General features: G+C 48.9%; 1 protein-coding gene across 2 annotated transcripts in view; it reads right to left on the bottom strand.

Moving 5' to 3' along the window:
* Positions 1–5,323: 5,323 nt before the first annotated feature.
* Positions 5,324–17,848, bottom strand: part of LOC139229861 (major histocompatibility complex class I-related gene protein-like) — a 38,740-nt gene continuing 26,215 nt past the window's right edge. For both annotated transcript variants that reach the window (XM_070861491.1, XM_070861492.1), the window contains exons 3-6: positions 13,693–13,965; positions 11,651–11,926; positions 6,385–6,511; positions 5,324–6,275 (exon numbers count right to left, since the gene is read on the bottom strand). In XM_070861491.1, coding sequence (XP_070717592.1) covers positions 6,426–6,511; positions 11,651–11,926; positions 13,693–13,965 — 635 coding nt within the window. In that variant the 3' untranslated portion in view covers positions 5,324–6,275; positions 6,385–6,425. The remainder of the gene's footprint in view (positions 6,276–6,384; positions 6,512–11,650; positions 11,927–13,692; positions 13,966–17,848) is intronic.

Raw genomic sequence — 17,848 nt, 5'->3', positions numbered from 1 at the left:
CCAAAAATAAGGACCGAACCTCTGACTGTAAGAAGCAGTGAATTACAACTGCTCCACCAGGTCTAATTATCTTCCACCCACTAACCCTGCATCACCTGTCGGCTATATATGGCTCAGAGACGTGGACCATATACAGTAGACACCTCAAAACACTGGAGAAATACCAACGCTGCCTCCGCAAGATCCTGCAAATCCCCTGGGAGGATAGACGCACCAAAGTCAGTGTTCTCGATCAGGCCAACATCTCCAGCATCGAAGCACTGACCACACTCGACCAGCTCCGTTGGATGGTCCGCATGCCAGACACAAGATTCCCAAAGCAAGTGCTCTACTCGGAACTCCTACATGGTAAGCGAGCCCCAGGTGGGCAGTGGAAACGTTACAAGGACACCCTCAATACCCCCCTGATAAAGTACAACATCCTCACTGACACCTGGAAGTCCCTGGCCCAAGATCGTCCTAAGTGGAAGAAGGTCGCTGAGCATCTCGAGTCTCGTCGTCGAGAGCATGCAGAAAACAAGCGCAGGCAGCAGAAGGAGCGTGCGGCAAACCAGACTCCCCACCCACCCTTTCCTTCAACCACGGTCTGTCCCACCTGTGACAGAGACTGTAATTCCAGTATTGGACTGTTCAGTCACCTGAGAACTCACTTTTAGAGTGGAAGCAAGTCTTCCTCGATTCCGAGGGACTGCTTATGATGATGATTAAGCCTTGACTCACTGTGTACAGGGGAGATCAGCCAGTGTATTATTAAAATCTCTATACCTGTCACACCCTCCCATTGATAACTCTTATAGAAACATAGAAACATAGAAAATAGGTGCAGGAGTAGGCCATTCGGCCCTTCTAGCCTGCACCGCCATTCAATGAGTTCATGGCTGAACATTCAACTTCAGTACCCCATTCCTGCTTTCTCGCCATACCCCTTGATCCCCCTAGCAGTAAGGACCTCATCTAACTCCTTTTTGAATATATTTAGTGAATTGGCCTCAACAACTTTCTGTGGTAGAGAATTCCACAGGTTCACCACTCTCTGGGTGAAGAAGTTCCTCCGCATCTCGGTCCTAAATGGCTTACCCCTTATCCTTAGACTGTGACCCCTGGTTCTGGACTTCCCCAACATTGGGAACATTCTTCCTGTATCTAACCTGTCTAACCCCGTCAGAACTTTATATGTTTCTATGAGGTCCCCTCTCATTCTTCTGAACTCCAGTGAATACAAGCCCAGTTGATCCAGTCTTTCTTGATAGGTCAGTCCCGCCATCCCGGGAATCAGTCTGGTGAACCTTCGCTGCACTCCCTCAATAGCAAGAATGTCCTTCCTCAGGTTAGGAGACCAAAACTGTACACAATACTCCAGGTGTGGACTCACCAATGCCCTGTACAACTGTAGCAACACCTCCCTGCCCCTGTACTCAAATCCCCTTGCTATGAAGGCCAACATGCCATTTGCTTTCTTAACCGCCTGCTGCACCTGCATGCCAACCTTCAATGACTGATGTACCATGACACCCAGGTCTCTTTGCACCTCCCCTTTTCCTAATCTGTCACCATTCAGATAATAGTCTGCCTCTCTGTTTTTACCACCAAAGTGGATAACCTCACATTTATCCACATTATACTTCATCTGCCATGCATTTGCCCACTCACCTAACCTATCCAAGTCGCTCTGCAGCCTCACAGCATCCTCCTCGCAGCTCACAGTGCCACCCAACTTAGTGTCATCCGCAAATTTGGAGATACTACATTTAATCCCCTCATCTAAATCATTAATGTACAGTGTAAACAGCTGGGGCCCCAGCACAGAACCTTGCGGTACCCCACTAGTCACTGCCTGCCATTCTGAAAAGTACCCATTTACTCCTACTCTTTGCTTCCTGTCTGACAACCAGTTCTCAATCCATGTCAGTACACTACCCCCAATCCCATGTGCTCTAACTTTGCACATCAATCTCTTGTGTGGGACCTTGTCGAACGCCTTCTGAAAGTCCAAATATACCACATCAACTGGTTCTCCCTTATCCACTCTACTGGAAACATCCTCAAAAAATTCCAGAAGATTTGTCAAGCATGATTTCCCTTTCACAAATCCATGCTGACTTGGACCTATCATGTCACCTCTTTCCAAATGCACTGCTATGACATCCTTAATAATTGATTCCATCATTTTACCCACTACCGATGTCAGGCTGACCGGTCTATAATTCCCTGTTTTCTCTCTCCCTCCTTTTTTAAAAAGTGGGGTTACATTGGCTACCCTCCACTCCATAGGAACTGATCCAGAGTCAATGGAATGTTGGAAAATGACTGTCCGATGGGTTTTTGCCCTGTTAGTGTCCATACTAACCCTGTGACATCTGTAGGTGGCCCAGTAACACTGGTGTCACATTATGAACATGACAAATCTCCGGCTGCAATTCGAAGTCGTTTCCGGTCGGACGCCGGGTATTTCCTCGGGGATTCCTTGGGGGTAAGATCAGTGGAATGCCGTGCGTGCAGCCTACATGACCCAGGAACTGGCCGACGAATCCAAACTACTGACCACCATCACCACGCAAAAGGGACTGTTTGTCTACAACAGATGTCCGTTTGGCATTCGATCAGGAGCCGCGATTTTTCAAAGGAACATGGAAAGCCTGCTCAAATCCATTCCTGGAACAATTGTATTTCATGGGTCAAGGCACCGAGGAACACCTCCATAACCTGGAGGAGGAGCTACGCCGACTGGACCGGGTAGGCCTGCGACTCAAGAAGCCTACGTTTGTGTTTTTGGCCCCCGAGGGCGAGTTTCTGGGCAGGAGGGTTGCTGCAGTCTGGATTCGGCCCACCGAATCCAAAACAGAGGCGATTCGACGAGCGCCTAGACCCTGCAACACATCGGAGTTGCGTTCATTTCTGGGACTCTTGAACTATTTCGGGAACTTTCTGCCGAACTTAAGCACATTGTTGAAGCCGCTACACGTGCTCCTGCGTAAGGGTTATGATTGGTTTTGGGGAACTGTCAGGAACGGGCTTTCAATCGGGCACGGAACCTACTTTGTTCAAATAAGCTGTTGACCCTGTACGACCCCTGTAAGAAATTGGTTCTGACATGTGATGCATCATCCTATGGGATTGGGTGCGTGTTGCAGCAGAGTAATGATGAGGGCCACCTCCAACCTGTGGCTTATGCCTCCAGATCACTTTCTCAAGCAGAACGGGGATATGGGAAGTTTGAAAAGGAAGCACTCGCATGTGTCAATGGGGTGAAAAAGATGCATCAGTACCTTTTTGGCAGGAGATTCGAGTTAGAAACGGACCACAAGCCATTAACATCCCTGCTGTCTGACAGCAAAGCTGTCAATGCCAATGCGTCAGCTCGAATACAGCGATGGGCTCTCACGCTGGCTGCGTATGATTACGCCATATGGCGCCGGCCAGGCACCGAAAATTGCGCTGATGCACTCAGCAGGCTTCCACTGGCCACCACCGAGGGGGCAGCTGAGCAAAGCGCTGAGATGGTCATGGCCGTTGATGCCTTTGACAGTGCAGGCTCCCCCATCACAGCCCGCCAGATCAAAATTTGGACAAACAGAGATCCCCTCCTATCCCTGATTAAGAAATGTGTCCTGACTGGGGATTGAGTGCCCGCACACGGAGCATGCCCTGAGGAGCTCAGACCGTTTCACAGATGGATGGATGAGCTCTCCATCCAAGCCGACTGCCTACTCTGGGACAGCCGGGTAGTTATGCCCCAGAGGGGCAGGGAAGCATTCATCAGGGAACTCCACAGCGAGCACCCAGGCATCGTGCTGATGAAGGCCATTGCCCGGTCACATGTGTGGTGGCCGGGAATTGACTCAGACCTGGAACACTGTGTTCGCAGGTGCACAACATGTGCCCAGTTGGGCAATGCCCCCAGGGAGGGCGCACTCAGCCCGTGGCCCTGGCCTACCAGGGCATGGTCACGTATTCACGTAGACTACGCGGGCCCGTTCAGGGGAAAAATGTTTCTCATTGCAGTTGATGCCTACTCGAAATGGATCGAGTGCATCATTTTGAATTCGTGCACAACATCCACCACTGTGGAGAGTCTACGTGCGGTCTTTGCGACCCATGGCTTGCCGGAGATCCTTGTTAGCGACAACGGCCCGTGTTTCACTAGCTATGAATTCCGGGAGTTCATGTTGGGTAATGGCATCAACCATGTCAGGACAGCACCGTTCAAGCCGGCCTCCAATGGTCAGGCGGAACGTGCGGTCCAAATCATAAAACAGGGCATGTTCCGGATTCAAGGACCCTCCCTTCAATGCCGCCTATCGCGCCTCCTACTGGCCTATAGGTCCCGACCGCACTCGCTCACGGGGGTCCCGCCCGCAGAACTACTTGTGAAACGTACACTCAAAACTCGGCTGTCCCTCATTCATCCAGTCCTGTCAGACATTGTTGAGGGCAAGCCCCAGTCCCAAAACGAGTACCATGACCGTAATTCAAAGGGGTGATGTATAGAAATCGATGACCCTGTATTTGTTCTCAATCATGCTTCGGGGTCCAAATGGCTTGAAGGTACTGTAATAGGGAAAGAGGGGAATAGGGTCAAAGTGGTTAGACTTAACAATGGGCAGATATGCCGCAAGCATCTAGACCAAGTAAAAAAAAAGGTTCAGCATGGACACTGAGGAACCTGAGGAAGATCATGAGATGGTATTCACACCACCACCAGTGAACAAGCAACAAGAACATTCAGTAGCATGCACAGTCCCTGCGGTCAGCCCGGACAGGCCGGAATCACCACAGGGGACAGACACGCAGGCCAAGGCTCAACAGCCAGAGCCCCAACTGCGGCGCTCCACGAGGGAGCGCAGACCACCTGAGAGACTTAATCTATGATTCCAATAAGACGTTGGGGGAGGGAGGTGATGTCATGTTTGTAACCTTCATGTAACAACACTGCAATACTGTATGCACCTAAGAAATGCACACCTCGACCACAGCGGGTGAACTTGTGGGAGGCACTCCTCACCTGGGTCATCCAGGTATATAAAGGGAGGTCCTACGCAGGGTCATCACTTCTTGGTTCTGTGAATACAGGTTCAGGTCACAGAGTGACCTTATCTACAGAATGCGCCTCGTGTGGATTTGTAGTATTGTGTAAGGACTTTACACTAGGCCAGGCACACCTGTACAGGTAACCTACAAGTCTCCCACTGCTGTGCCCTCTGGTGGCACACCTTGTGATAGTACCAACAGTAGCCATGTAGGATACATGACACCGTCAGTCTCGTTACAACTTCAGTTGCCAATTTTGAAGATGAGACAAGACAACCATTGTGATCCCTCAAGATAGCCTGTACTCACCACACACTTTAATAGCAGGAAAAAATTTCATACAAAAATACAGATTGAAAATATTTATCATTTCCAGTTTAAGAAATCCCTGAGCTGAAGGGTTCGTACATCCCACGGTCCTGATTTATTCCAGTGTTGTCCATGTTTGATGACACTAGTCCATGAATGTCCCACAGCGTCAGCTGCATAGGAAAGCTCCCTCTACTCTGTGCCATCAACATGTCTCAGCCCCAACCCGCCCTGGCACTGCTCTGGCATTGTTCCCTTTGCCGCACCGGCCAGGGGCCTCTCCCAGGGCCATTGCCAGTTAGAGTCGGGGAGAGCTTCAGAACTGGACTGAGACGGACGCTAATTCATCTCGTGTAAGTCATTGGAGATAGGAGACTATGCCCCAGTGTGTCTGGGCTGACTGGGAACCCGAGTGTTCAAAGGTCAAGGTGCCGAATAGGAACCTAGGGTTCAAAGGTTAAGGTGCCAAAGGGAACTGCAGGGTTCAAGGGTCACGGTGCAGATTAGGACACTTGGGTTCAACGGTCAAGGTGCTGATCGGATTCCCAGGATTCAATGGTCAAGCTGTCGATTGGGAAGCCAGGGTTCAACGGTCAAGATGCCGATTGGGATGCTCGGATTCAACGGTCAAGGCGCCGATTGGGAAGCTAGGGTTCAAAAGTCAAGGTGCCGATTGAGAAGCCAAGGTTCAAAGGTTAAGCGGCAGTACATTGAGACCCAGGCCCAGAGTTTGGCCTTAAACAAAACAGTACAAAATTAATAACAGAGGTCAGTGCAAAGTAGCAAAAGATCCATCCAACCAGTGACCATGTTGGAGGAAACGCAGAACTTGCTCAGGTTCGTCTTCACTTGTCTGTACAGCAGCGAGAGCCTCCATCTTGTACTGAGAGCAGTGCAGCTAGTGAGAGTCACGGTTTGGGTTAGCAATTAATGCTGATCTGGGGATGAGAAAGGGGACGAGGTTAGAGATTGCCACATTCACTTGTCAAGTAGTTTGTTTTGAGGTGGTGAAGAGGAATCTGGAGCCGGACCCGTGTCCCTACTCACCTGTGCGTACACCTTTGCTCTCTCCTTGCTGCTCTCGTTCTCTACACCACTCCCGCCATTATTGCCAGCACAGCCAACAGCCCCAGCACTGGGCCAGGACTAATGGTGTCACTCGACCCTCGTCCTCCTGCACACCAGGTAAAATATACAGCATGTTAGGGGACAGTGACAGTGAAGGGCAAGGTGCTGAAGATCTCAATCCACTTCACCAGGAGCCTTCATGGCCCTGACAATGGAAGCACCTCTCCGATCATCGACCCCCGTCCCCCCGTCCCCCCGTCCCCGTCCCCGAAACAGCAATCGGCCCGACAGTGAAATCCCTCAACTTTCCATTTTGCAGTGAGGGGTGGGATTGGTCTTGGCTGATCGCCAGGGGGCTCCTGTTTTACCCCCTGCCCCACTTTTCTTTTCCGTTGACTTCGAGCGGGGTGTAAAGCAGACCTGCTGATTCGCTGTCACCAGTTTCTGTGCTGCGGCCTGAGATCAGGTTCACCTCTCCCCCCCCACCCCCCCTCCCCCTCCACCCCCACCCCCCAGAGACTTTGAGAATGGTCCAGCTGGACTGTGCACCAGCTCCCATCTGTAAGAAAAGCAATTCCTCAGGCTATCTGTAGGAGCAGGCTGGGGAGCGGAAGAAGCAGCATGGAGGCCTGGCCCAACAGGCTGAGCGGCCCCCAGCCTGAGAGCACCTTCGGAGCAGGCCGGGGAGCGGAAGGAGCAGCGTGGGGGCGTACCACTCCAGAGAGCAGCACGCACTGGAGCAGGAGAGCGACGTCAGTGAAGAGGGACATCACCAAGATCCAGGTCGGTGATTGGCACGTGGGCAGGTACAGCAGGAGCGGCGAGGTCAGGGCGAAGGAGCGGCGAGAGACTGTAGAGGGATGTGATTAGGGTCTAGGAGAGGCTTGAGTTCAGAGCCCAGAAGAGCCGAGGACCCAGGGGCAGCACGGGCCAGCCCACACTGCGATATGTGTGCGCACTAGATCTGTGCAGCAGAACAGGTCTCCAGTCATCCTGGTTAATCCTTGCCACTGGATAAAGGCCTAGCTCTGTCGAGCCCGTGTGGTGGCTGGTGTGCAACGGTCACCACACGTTAAAAAGATCCACGCACAGGCATCTTCCATCCCCTCAACTGGAGTTCAGGACTGGAATATCGGGTCCTTCATTGAAACATCAGTGAACTCGTGTGGAAGCAAGTCATCCTAGTTCGAGGGACTGCCGCCTATGATTGCTCCCCAGGAACATGGAATGGGCTATGTAGAGGGAATGTTACTCCTGGTCTAGTGTTACTCCTCCCGGGAGTGAGGAATGGACTGTGTAGAGGGAATGTTACTCTGGATCGGGACTGTGTTCTGTGTCACACTACCCGAGTGTCTCAATGCCCTTTCCAGGCTGTCTGTGGGACCAGTGCAGGATGAGCCAAAACAGCTGAGCACAGGTTGTGAGCTATGTATTGTGTAAGCAGGTTTAAGACAAATGTATCTGCAGAGATAAGGAGGGTGACTCAATGTGTGAAAGTAGCTCAGCCATGTCTGTGATGGTCTGGAATGTGCCAACTCTGTCACTTGTGTTTATGGGAATGGGAAGAGTTTGAGTGCAATGCAACCATGGCAATAAAATGATTGGAAGAGATTGAGAAAAGCTAAGTGCATGTTTGTTGGGTCCGTGTTGTAATTCTGTTGCTATTTGTACATATCTTTGTTTTACTGTGATTTATTGGTGCTTTGCATGGAATGGAGGGATCAAAGGGGGAATTGGTAGAAACATAGAAACTAGGTGCAGGAGTAGGCCATTCGGCCCTTTGAGCCTGCACCGCCATTCAATAAGATCATGGCTGATCATTCACCTCAGTACCCCTTTCCTGCTTTCTCTTCATACCCCTTGATCCCTTTAGCAGTAAGGGCCATATCCAACTCCCTCTTGAATATATCCAATGAACTGGCATCAACAACTCTCTGCGGTAGGGAATTCCAAAGGTTAACAACTCTCTGAGTGAAGAAGTTTCTCCTCATCTCAGTCCTAATTGGCTTAGCCTTTATCCTTAGACTATGTCCCCTGGTTCTGGACTTCCCCAACATTGGGAACATTCTTCCCGCATCTAACCTATCCAGTCCCGTCAGAATTTTATATGTTTCTATGAGATCCCCTCTCATCCTTCTAAACTCCAGTGAATACAGGCCCAGTCAATCCAGTCTCTCCTCATATGTCAGTCCTGCCGGGAATCAGTCTGGTGAATCTTCACTGCACTCCCTCAATAGCAAGAACGTCCTTCCTCAGATTAGGAGACCAAAACTGAACACAATATTCCAGGTGAGGTCTCACTAAGGCCCTGTACAACTGCAGTAAGACCTCCCTGCTCCGATACTCAAATCCCCTAGCTATGAAGGCCAACATACCATTTGCCTTCTTCACTGCCTGCTGTACCTGCATTCCAACTTTCAATGACTGATGTATCATGAAACCCAGGTCTCGTTGCACCTCCCCTTTTCCTAATCTGTCACCATTCAGATAATATTCTGCCTTCATGCTTTTGCCACCAAAGTGGATAACCTCACATTTATCCACATTATACTGCATCTGCCATGCGTTTGCCCACTCACCTAACCTGTCCAAGTCATCCTGCAGCCTTTTAGCGTCCTCCCCACAGCTCACACCTCCACCCAGCTTAGTGTCATCTGGAAACTTGGAGATATTACACTCAATTCCCTCATCCAAATCATTGATGTATATTGTAAAGAGCTGGGGTCCCAGCACTGAGCCCTGCGGCAGCCCACTAGTCACTGCCTGCCATTCTGAAAATGACCCGTTTATCCCGACTCTCTGCTTCCTGTCCGCCAACAAGTTCTCTATCCACGTCAGTACATTACCTCAATACCATGTGCTTTAATTTTGCACAACAATCTCTTGTGTGGGACCTTGTGAAAAGCCTTTTGAAAGTCCAAATACACCACATCCACTGGTTCGCCCTTGTCCACTCTACTAGTTACATCCTCAAAAAATTCCAGAAGATTTGTCAAGCATGATTTCCCTTTCATAAATCCATGCTGACTTGGACCGATCCCGTCACTGCTTTCCAAATATGCTGCTTTTCATCTTTAATAATTGATTCCAACATTTTCCCCACTACTAACCGGTCTATAATTACCCGCCTTCTCTCTCCTTCCTTTCTTAAAAAGTGGTGTCACTTTAGCTACCCTCCAGTCCATAGGAACCGATCCAGAGTCGATAGACTGTGTTTGTGAGTCTCTGCTGCTCGCTTATGCTGGAATCGTGTAGCATGATGTCTCATTAAAGACTTGAGCACTCCTACTGGAATGGTGTAGGATGATGTTTCAATAAGGACCTACTCCTGCATTGTTACAACTGAATGTGTGTTAACTCTGGTCTTTAAAGTAACGACACAAATTAGACCAAGAAAGCAGTCCAACACAGGAGTGCTCATCCAGGAATGAGGAATGGGCTGGGTAGAGGGAACGTTATTCCTGGTCTAGTGTTCCTCCCTCGGGAGTGAGGAATGGGCTGGGTAGAGGGAACATTACTCCTGGTCTTGTATTCCTCCCTGGGAATGTGGGATGGGCAGTGTAGAGGGAACGTTAATCCTGGTCATGTATTCCTCCCTGGGAATGTGGGATGGGCGGTGTAGAGGGAACGTTACTCCTGGTCTAGTGTTCCTCCCCGGGAGTGTGGGATGGGCGGTGTAGAGGGAACGTTACTCCTGGTCTAGTATTCCTCCCCGGGAGTGTGGGATGGGCGATGTAGAGGGAACGTTACTCCTGGTCTTGTATTCCTCCCTGGGAGTGTGGAACGGGCAGTGTAGAGGGAACATTACTCCTGGTCTTGTATTCCTCCCTGGGAGTGTGGGATGGGCAGTGTAGAGGGATCGTTACTCCTGGTCTTGTATTCCTCCCTGGGAGTGTGGGATGGGCGGTGTAGAGGGATCGTTACTCCTGGTCTAGTATTCCTCCCTGGGAGTGTGGGATGGGCGGTGTAGAGGGAATGTTACTCTGGATATAAGTCTGGATATATAATACCTGACCTCGAGAGTGTTTGATGGGTGATATTGGGTGCTGGAACTGTGAAGTATTGCACTCACTCACTCACGCACACCAATGTCCCTCTCCTTGATGGGGACATAAATAAATAAATATTAACCTTTTCCTTTTTGTTGCATTGCTGCTAGTTGATTTTATTAAAACGTGTTAATATTTTCTCTCCTTTCTCTCAGTATCACTCACTGAGCTGAGGCTGGACATCATCTGCCACACGCCCATGATTTGCCAGCCTTCCCCTTGTGGGGAGCTCGAAGAGCGGAGGATATGAATTCCTCCCATTGGAGAGTGACTATTTGGTCCCCGGTCTCAGCACCTACATCTGATCATGTGTTGTATGTCTCATTTATTTTATTCATTCATGGGATGTGGGCATCGCTGGCAAGGCCAGCATTTATTGCTCATCCCTAATTGCCCTTGAGAAGATGGTGGAGAGCCACATTGCTGTGGGTCTGGAGTCACATATTGGCCAGACCAGGTAAGGACAGCAGATTTCCTTCTCTAGAGGACATTCGTGAACCAGACAGGTTTTTACAACAATCCAATGGTTTCACGGTCATTGTTACTGATCATAGTTCTTTTATTCCAGATTTAATTAAATAATTGAATTTAAATTCCCCAGCTGCCATGGTAGGATTTGAACTCACGTCTCCGGATCATTAGTCCCGGCCTCTGGATTACTCGTCCAGTAACATAACCATTATGCTACCGTAGTTTAATTTCAGTCACTTTCCAGCCTGGTGCTGGTCAAATTCTACAGATATGCTCTCCTCACTCTTCCATTGGTTTCTCCAATCTCTCTCTCTGCACCGCAACCACCACCCCCCCCCCCGCCCTCCCTCCACCCCGCTCGCCCCGCCCCGCCCGCCCCACGTTCCTTTATATTTCCTCGACCCGCGACTCGCGATGAGTAAATAAAGAGAAACGGTTTCCAGTGGCAGGAGGCAGGAGGGTTGGTAACCAGAGGACACAGATTGAAGGTAGAAGAACCAGAAAGAGGGATGCGAGTTGTTGTGATCTGGAACGCACTGCCTGAAAGGGTGGAGGAGACAGATTGAGTTGCAACATTTAAAAGGGAATTGGATATATTCTGAAAGGAGAAATTTGCAGGAGCATGAGGAAGGAGCAGGGCAGTAGGACTAATTGGATAGCTCTCTGAAAGAGCCGGCACCAAAGGCACCCGTCGGTGCTGCAGCATTCTAGGACACGTGACTTACCCGACCTCACTGTCAGCGTCTTTGACAGGCTGCTGTGTTGGACCTGACAGGAGTAGTTCTTTGGGTCATTGTCCTGGATCTCGATGAGGATCTCCATCCTATATGTCTCGTCGTGGTTGGGTAGGACTTGCACGACATAGCCATCCGATACAGCCTCTCCATTCCTCAGCCAGGTGGCATTGACGGCGCGAGGGTAGAAGGGCGTGATGAGGCACAGAAGACTCGCGCTCTCCTCACTGGGGGACTGCCTTTGGAAAACCAGCACCTTCGGGGCAACTGAGGAGGCACTGAGAATCACATCACTAACTCCAGAACATTGGTTGGACAATCACAAGATCATAAGAAATAGGAGCAGGAGTAGGCCATTTGGCCCCTCGAGCCTGCTCCGCCATTTAATAAGATCAGGTTGATCTGACCATGGACTCAGCCCCAATTCCCTGCCCGCTCCCCATAACCCTTTATTCCCTTATCGCTCAAAAATCTGTCTATCTCCACCTTAAATATATTCAATGGCCCAGCCTCCACAGCTCTCTGGGGCAGAGAATTCCATAGATTTGTAACCCTCTGAGAGAAGATATTCCTCCTCATCTCCGTTTTAAATGGGCGGCCCCTTATTCCGAGACTATGCCCCCTAGTTTTAGTTTCCCCTATGAGTGGAAATATCCTCTTTGCATCCACCTTGTCGAGTTCCCTCATTATCTTATATATTTCGATAAGATCACCTCTCATTCTTCTGAACTCCAATGTGTATAGGCCCAACCTACTCAACCTATCTTCATAAGTCAACCCCCTCATCTCCAGAATCAACCGAGTGAACCTTCTCTGAACAGCCTCCAATGCAAGTATATCCCCCCTTAAATATGCAGTACTCCAGGTGTGGCCTCACCAATACCCTGTACAGTTGTAGCAGGACTTCCCTGCTTTTATACTCTATCTCCCTTGCAATAAAGGCCAACGTTCTATTTGCCTTCCTGATTACTTGCTGTACCTGCATACTAACCTTTTGTGTTTCATGCACAAGGACCCCCAGGTCCCTCTGTACTGCAGCACTTTGCAATTTTTCTCCATTTAAATTATAATTTGCTTTTCACTTTTTCTGCCAAAGTGGATAACAATTTTCCCACACTATATTCCATCTGCCAAATTTTTGCCCACTCACTTAGCCTGTCTATAGCCTTTTGCAGATTTTTTGTGTCCTCACAATTTGCTTTCCCACCCATCTTTGTATCATAGCAAACTTGGCTACATTACACTCGGTACTTCATCTAAGTCATTACAATAGATTGTAAATAGTTGAGGCCCCAGCACCGATCCCTACGGCACCCCACTAGTCACTGTTTGCCAATTGAAAAATTACCCTTTTATCCTGACTCTCTGTTTTCTATTAGTTAGCCAATCCTCTATCCATGCTAATATATTACCCCCAACCCCGTGAACTTTTATCTTGTGCAGTTAACCTTTTAGGTAGCATCTTATCGAATGCCTTCTGGAAATCAAAATACACTGCATCCACTAGTTCCTCTTTACCCACCCTGCTCGTTACATCATCAAAGAACTCCAGCAAATTTGTCAAACATGATTTTCCTTTTATAAAACCATGCTGACTCTGCTTGATTGAATTATGCTTTTCCAAATGTCCCGCTACTGCTTCCTTAATTATGGACTCCAGCATTTTCCCAACGACAGATGTTAGGCTAACTGGTTTATAGTTTCCTGTTTTCTGCCTGCCTCCTTTTTTAAATAGGGGTGTTACAATTGCAGTTTTCCAATCCGCTGGGACCGCCCCAGAATCCAGGGAATTTTGGTAGATTACAACCAATGCATCCACTATCGCTGTAGCCACTTCTTTTCAGACCCTGGGATGTAAGCCATCAGGTCCAGGGGACTTGTTCGTCTTTAGTCCCATTATTTTACCGAATACTACTTCTTTAGTGATAGTCAACGTCACATCGAGATTACACTCGCCACCCAGATTACACCCACATCCAGTTTACACCCACACCAGATAAAAAATTCATACCCAGATTAGATTTCACACTTGCCTTTTTTGTCCAGTGCTGCTTTCCCAACTTGAAGGGCTTTCTGCAAATGTTGAATACAGCTGGTACACATTGACTGGATAAAAGTAATATCTTTGGTGAAGATCCGAGTAATTATATTCTTCAGAAATGCAAGGGCTCCTGTTGCGTTGCAACGCACTGTGCTCGTGTCACATTCAATCTCGCTAAAGGTATTCAAGTGCAACTTTATAAACCCGTTGGTGCTGTTGTTATCGTACAGTGTGCAGCCCCAGAGCCCCTGGAAGTACTTGACATCTGGAAAGGAACAACAGGTCAGGCCGATGTTATTGGCAGAACATCTCCATTTATCTCCCCGCTGGCCAGAACCCCCATAGCCCCCGTGGCTAAATGAGAAAGTTCTCGGTGTTCAGTGAGTGGCAATGAAGGGTACAGAGCGAGTCCGGGGTGGGGGGGGGGGCGGCAGGGGAGGGGGCTGGAATCCGCAGGGTTCATAGGGGAGGAACTTCTCTGGGGGGATTTCTCTGGGGTGATATTGGGGGGGCACTGTGGGTGATGTTGGGGGGGGGCTCTCTGGGGGTGATATTGGGGGGCACGAGGGACAATGGGGGTGATATTGGGGGGCACTGGGGGTGATAGTGGGGGGCACTGGGGGTGATATTGGGGGGGCTCTCTGGGAGTGATATTGTTGGGGGGCACTAGGGACACTGGGGGTGAGAGTGGGGGGCACTGGGGGTGATATTGGGGGGGCACTGGGGGTGATATGGGGGGCTCTCTAGGGGTGATATTGTGGGCACTGGGGGTGATATTGGGGGGACACTGGGGGTGATATTGTGGGCACAGGGGGTGATATTGGGGAGGGCACTGGGGGTGATATTGGGGGGGCACTGGGGGTGATATTGGGGGGGGCACTGGGGGTGATATTGGGGGGGCACTGGGGGTGATATTAGGGGCACTGGGGTTGATATTGGGGGCACCGGGGGTGATTTTGGGGGGGCACCGGGGGTCATTTGGGTGGGGGGCACTAGGACTGATATTGGGGGGACACTGGGGGTGATATTGGGGGGCACTGGGGGTGATATTGGGCGGAGCACTGGGGGTGATATTGGGGGGGCACTGGGGGTGATATTGGGGGGGCACTGGGGGTGATATTGGGGGGGGCACTGGGGGTGATATTGGGGGGGGCACTGGGGGTGATATTGGGGGGGGCACTGGGGGTGATATTGGGGGGGGCACTGGGGGTGATATTGGGGGGGCACTGGGGGTGATATTGGGGGGGGCACTGGGGGTGATATTGGGGGGGCACTGGGAGTGATATTGGGGGGGCACTGGGGGTGATATTGGGGGGGCACTGAGTGTTCAAATCCTACCAGCGAACTGTGAAAATTTGAGTTTACTTTAAAAATCCTGTGTCTATAAAAATGACCATGAAGCTAACCAGTGAACCCAAGTGGTTCACCAACATACTTCACTGATGTTCTTTGTCTACCACATTGGTTATCTCCTCAAAGAATTCAACTAACTTCGTTAGACATGACTTACCCTTTACAAATCCATGCTGGCTCTCTCTGATCAGTTAATATTTGTCCAAGTGCTCAGTCACTCAGTCCCTAATATCAGATTCAAGTAACTTCCCCACAACCGACGTTAGACTAATAGGTCTATCATTTCTAGTTTATCTCTCCTACCGTTCTTAAATAATGGTGTGACATTGGCAGTTTTAAAATCCATGGGGACAATTCCTGAATCGAGAGTGTTTTGGAACATCATGAATTTGTAATGTTTTATATATTAACCTAGTTAGTTCCTCCACTTTCAAATTTTTTATCTCATACTGTGAAGCGCCTTGGGAGGTTTCACTACGTTAAAGGCGCTATATAAATACAAGTTGTTGTTGTTTAGTTCCTCCCCTTGATTTATTTTAATTTTCCTCGTATCTCCTATTAGGGGTATGTGCAGGTCTTGTATTCTACCAAATACTGTTTTTGAAGACCTCCCACTTTCATCTGTAGTTTTATCTATTAATAGTTCTGCCCAGTCTATTGTGGTCAATTCCTGCCTCATCCCTCCAATGTCAACCTTACCTAGATTTAAAACCTTGGTTCGTGACTCACCCTTTCCCTCTCAAACCTAATATCGAATTCAATCATATTATGGTCACTGTTCGCTCGATGTTCCCACACCGTTAGATCATTGACTGATTCAGGCTCATTACTCATCACTAAATCTAAGATGGTCGGTTCTCTTCTTGGTTCGGGAACATATTGTTCTAGAAAACTGTCCCGAATACACTCAAGAAATTTTCTGCCTTTGCGACTCCAAAGACTCCCATTATAACCACTGTGCTTTTCCAGCAAGTATCTCTGATCTCCATGTTTATGTATCCTGCTACTTTATCACTGCTATCACTGCTGTAGAAAACTCCCACCAAAGTCTTACATCCTTTTCTATTTCTCAGTTCTACCCATAGCGTTTCTACTGCCTGCTCACCCTGAGTGATATCTAATGCTGTAACAATGAGGTAGCAATCCCGGCCTCCCCCGGGTCCATACGGAGTGTGTACAGACCCGGGAAGGCATCGCAAAAGCCGGTTTTCAGCACACAATGCACATGTGCTGAAAACCGGCTTTTCCGATGTGTCAAGCTGGAACTTGACAGATCTTCTATATCTCGGGAACGAGGACATTTGCAAGGGCAAGATTGCGGGATTTACCCATATCTTGCCCAGCAAATGTCCTCAAAACTCTTGCGCCTGATAAAAGCAGGTGCATAGTCTACTTTTACAGCGTAAGAGTTTTAAAACACACTTCAAACATAAAAAATAACATTTAAAAAACACATTTTAAGTTTAAAACCCTGCCCACTACATTAAATTTATTTTAAACCATAATTTTTAAAACTTTTTAAAAACACGGATTTTTTTCTCCGAGATATTTATTAACTTTCATTTCAATTCATTTTAATTATGTGAGGTGTGTTTTTTATTTTTTATTTGGTGTTATTGTGTTTGGGATTTTTTGTTCTCAGTAACAGTGAGAACTTGTAGATACAGAGTTCCCATTGCTATTAATTGAGAATACTTTACCTGATTGGTTGAGCAGTCACATGTGACTGCACCTTCTGCGTCCGTACCTCGAGGACGGGAGTGCGCTTCGCAGCACGGGAAGAGAAGGCCTCCCCACCGGAATCGAAGAGGTCTCCGGGACCACCAGGTACTTCCGGAAAATTTCTCCGGTCGGAGGCGTTAGTCCGAAAGAAGCCTCCGACCGGAATTTCAGGGCCAATATTGCTGCTCCAATTTCCCTGACCTGCCTAAAGAACTAATAACCTAGAATCATACCCAGCCAGGTCTCAGTGATGGCCTCTACGTCACATCCTTTAAACTGAATTTACATTTCTCATTCAATAAAAAAACACGAGCAAACTAGCCAGTGATGAAGGACCAGAGATGAATAAAGAGATAAGGGCAAAATTGAAAGCAAAAGGCAGACACCAAGTACATAGACAATAAAGAAGAGAATGACAATAGGGAATACAAAGAGATTAGGATCAAAGACAAAAAAAAATCAGGAAGGCAAAGAGGATCTACGAAATTAAATTACCAAAGAATAGAAAAAGATTTGAAAAGTATTCTACTGACGCAGAAATAACAAAAGGTAACACAGGATAGGAACAGGTCCACTAAGGGACACACACGATAAACTCACGGCGAAATAGCAGAAATATTGAATAATTACTTTACCTCCATATTGACCAGGAGCCTAACAGGGTTGACATGACGTTAGAAGATAGAAATATCGAAATAGTGCCATGGGATCTCTTGCGTTCACCTGAGAGAGCAGACAGGGCCTCAGTTTGCCGACTCGTCTGAAAGACGGCATCTCTGACAGTGCAGCACACCCTCAGCACTGCACTGGGGAAACCATCCCGTCCGCCATCTTGGATCTTCCTCCGGCCGCTGCTCCCATCAACTGTGGAGCCCCTGGCGAGCACGTGGTGTGTGCAATGGCTGCGGCCAATCTGACCTCTCCTCCTTCCACAAAGTGGACCTCTGGCCATCCCAATGCCTGCCCTCAGTCAGGAGGTAGTACCTCAACTCTCTCACCCCCACTTCCCACGCCTCGGATCTCTCACCATCTCACTGAAGGGCGCTGCTCAGCCCCGAGCTTACAGCTCGCAT

Source organism: Pristiophorus japonicus, chromosome 19 (assembly GCF_044704955.1).
Source record: "Pristiophorus japonicus isolate sPriJap1 chromosome 19, sPriJap1.hap1, whole genome shotgun sequence".
Classification (NCBI taxonomy): Eukaryota; Metazoa; Chordata; class Chondrichthyes; family Pristiophoridae; genus Pristiophorus; species Pristiophorus japonicus.
Note: the sequence above shows the minus strand (reverse complement) of the source record. Positions and strands in the feature narration are given on the sequence as shown.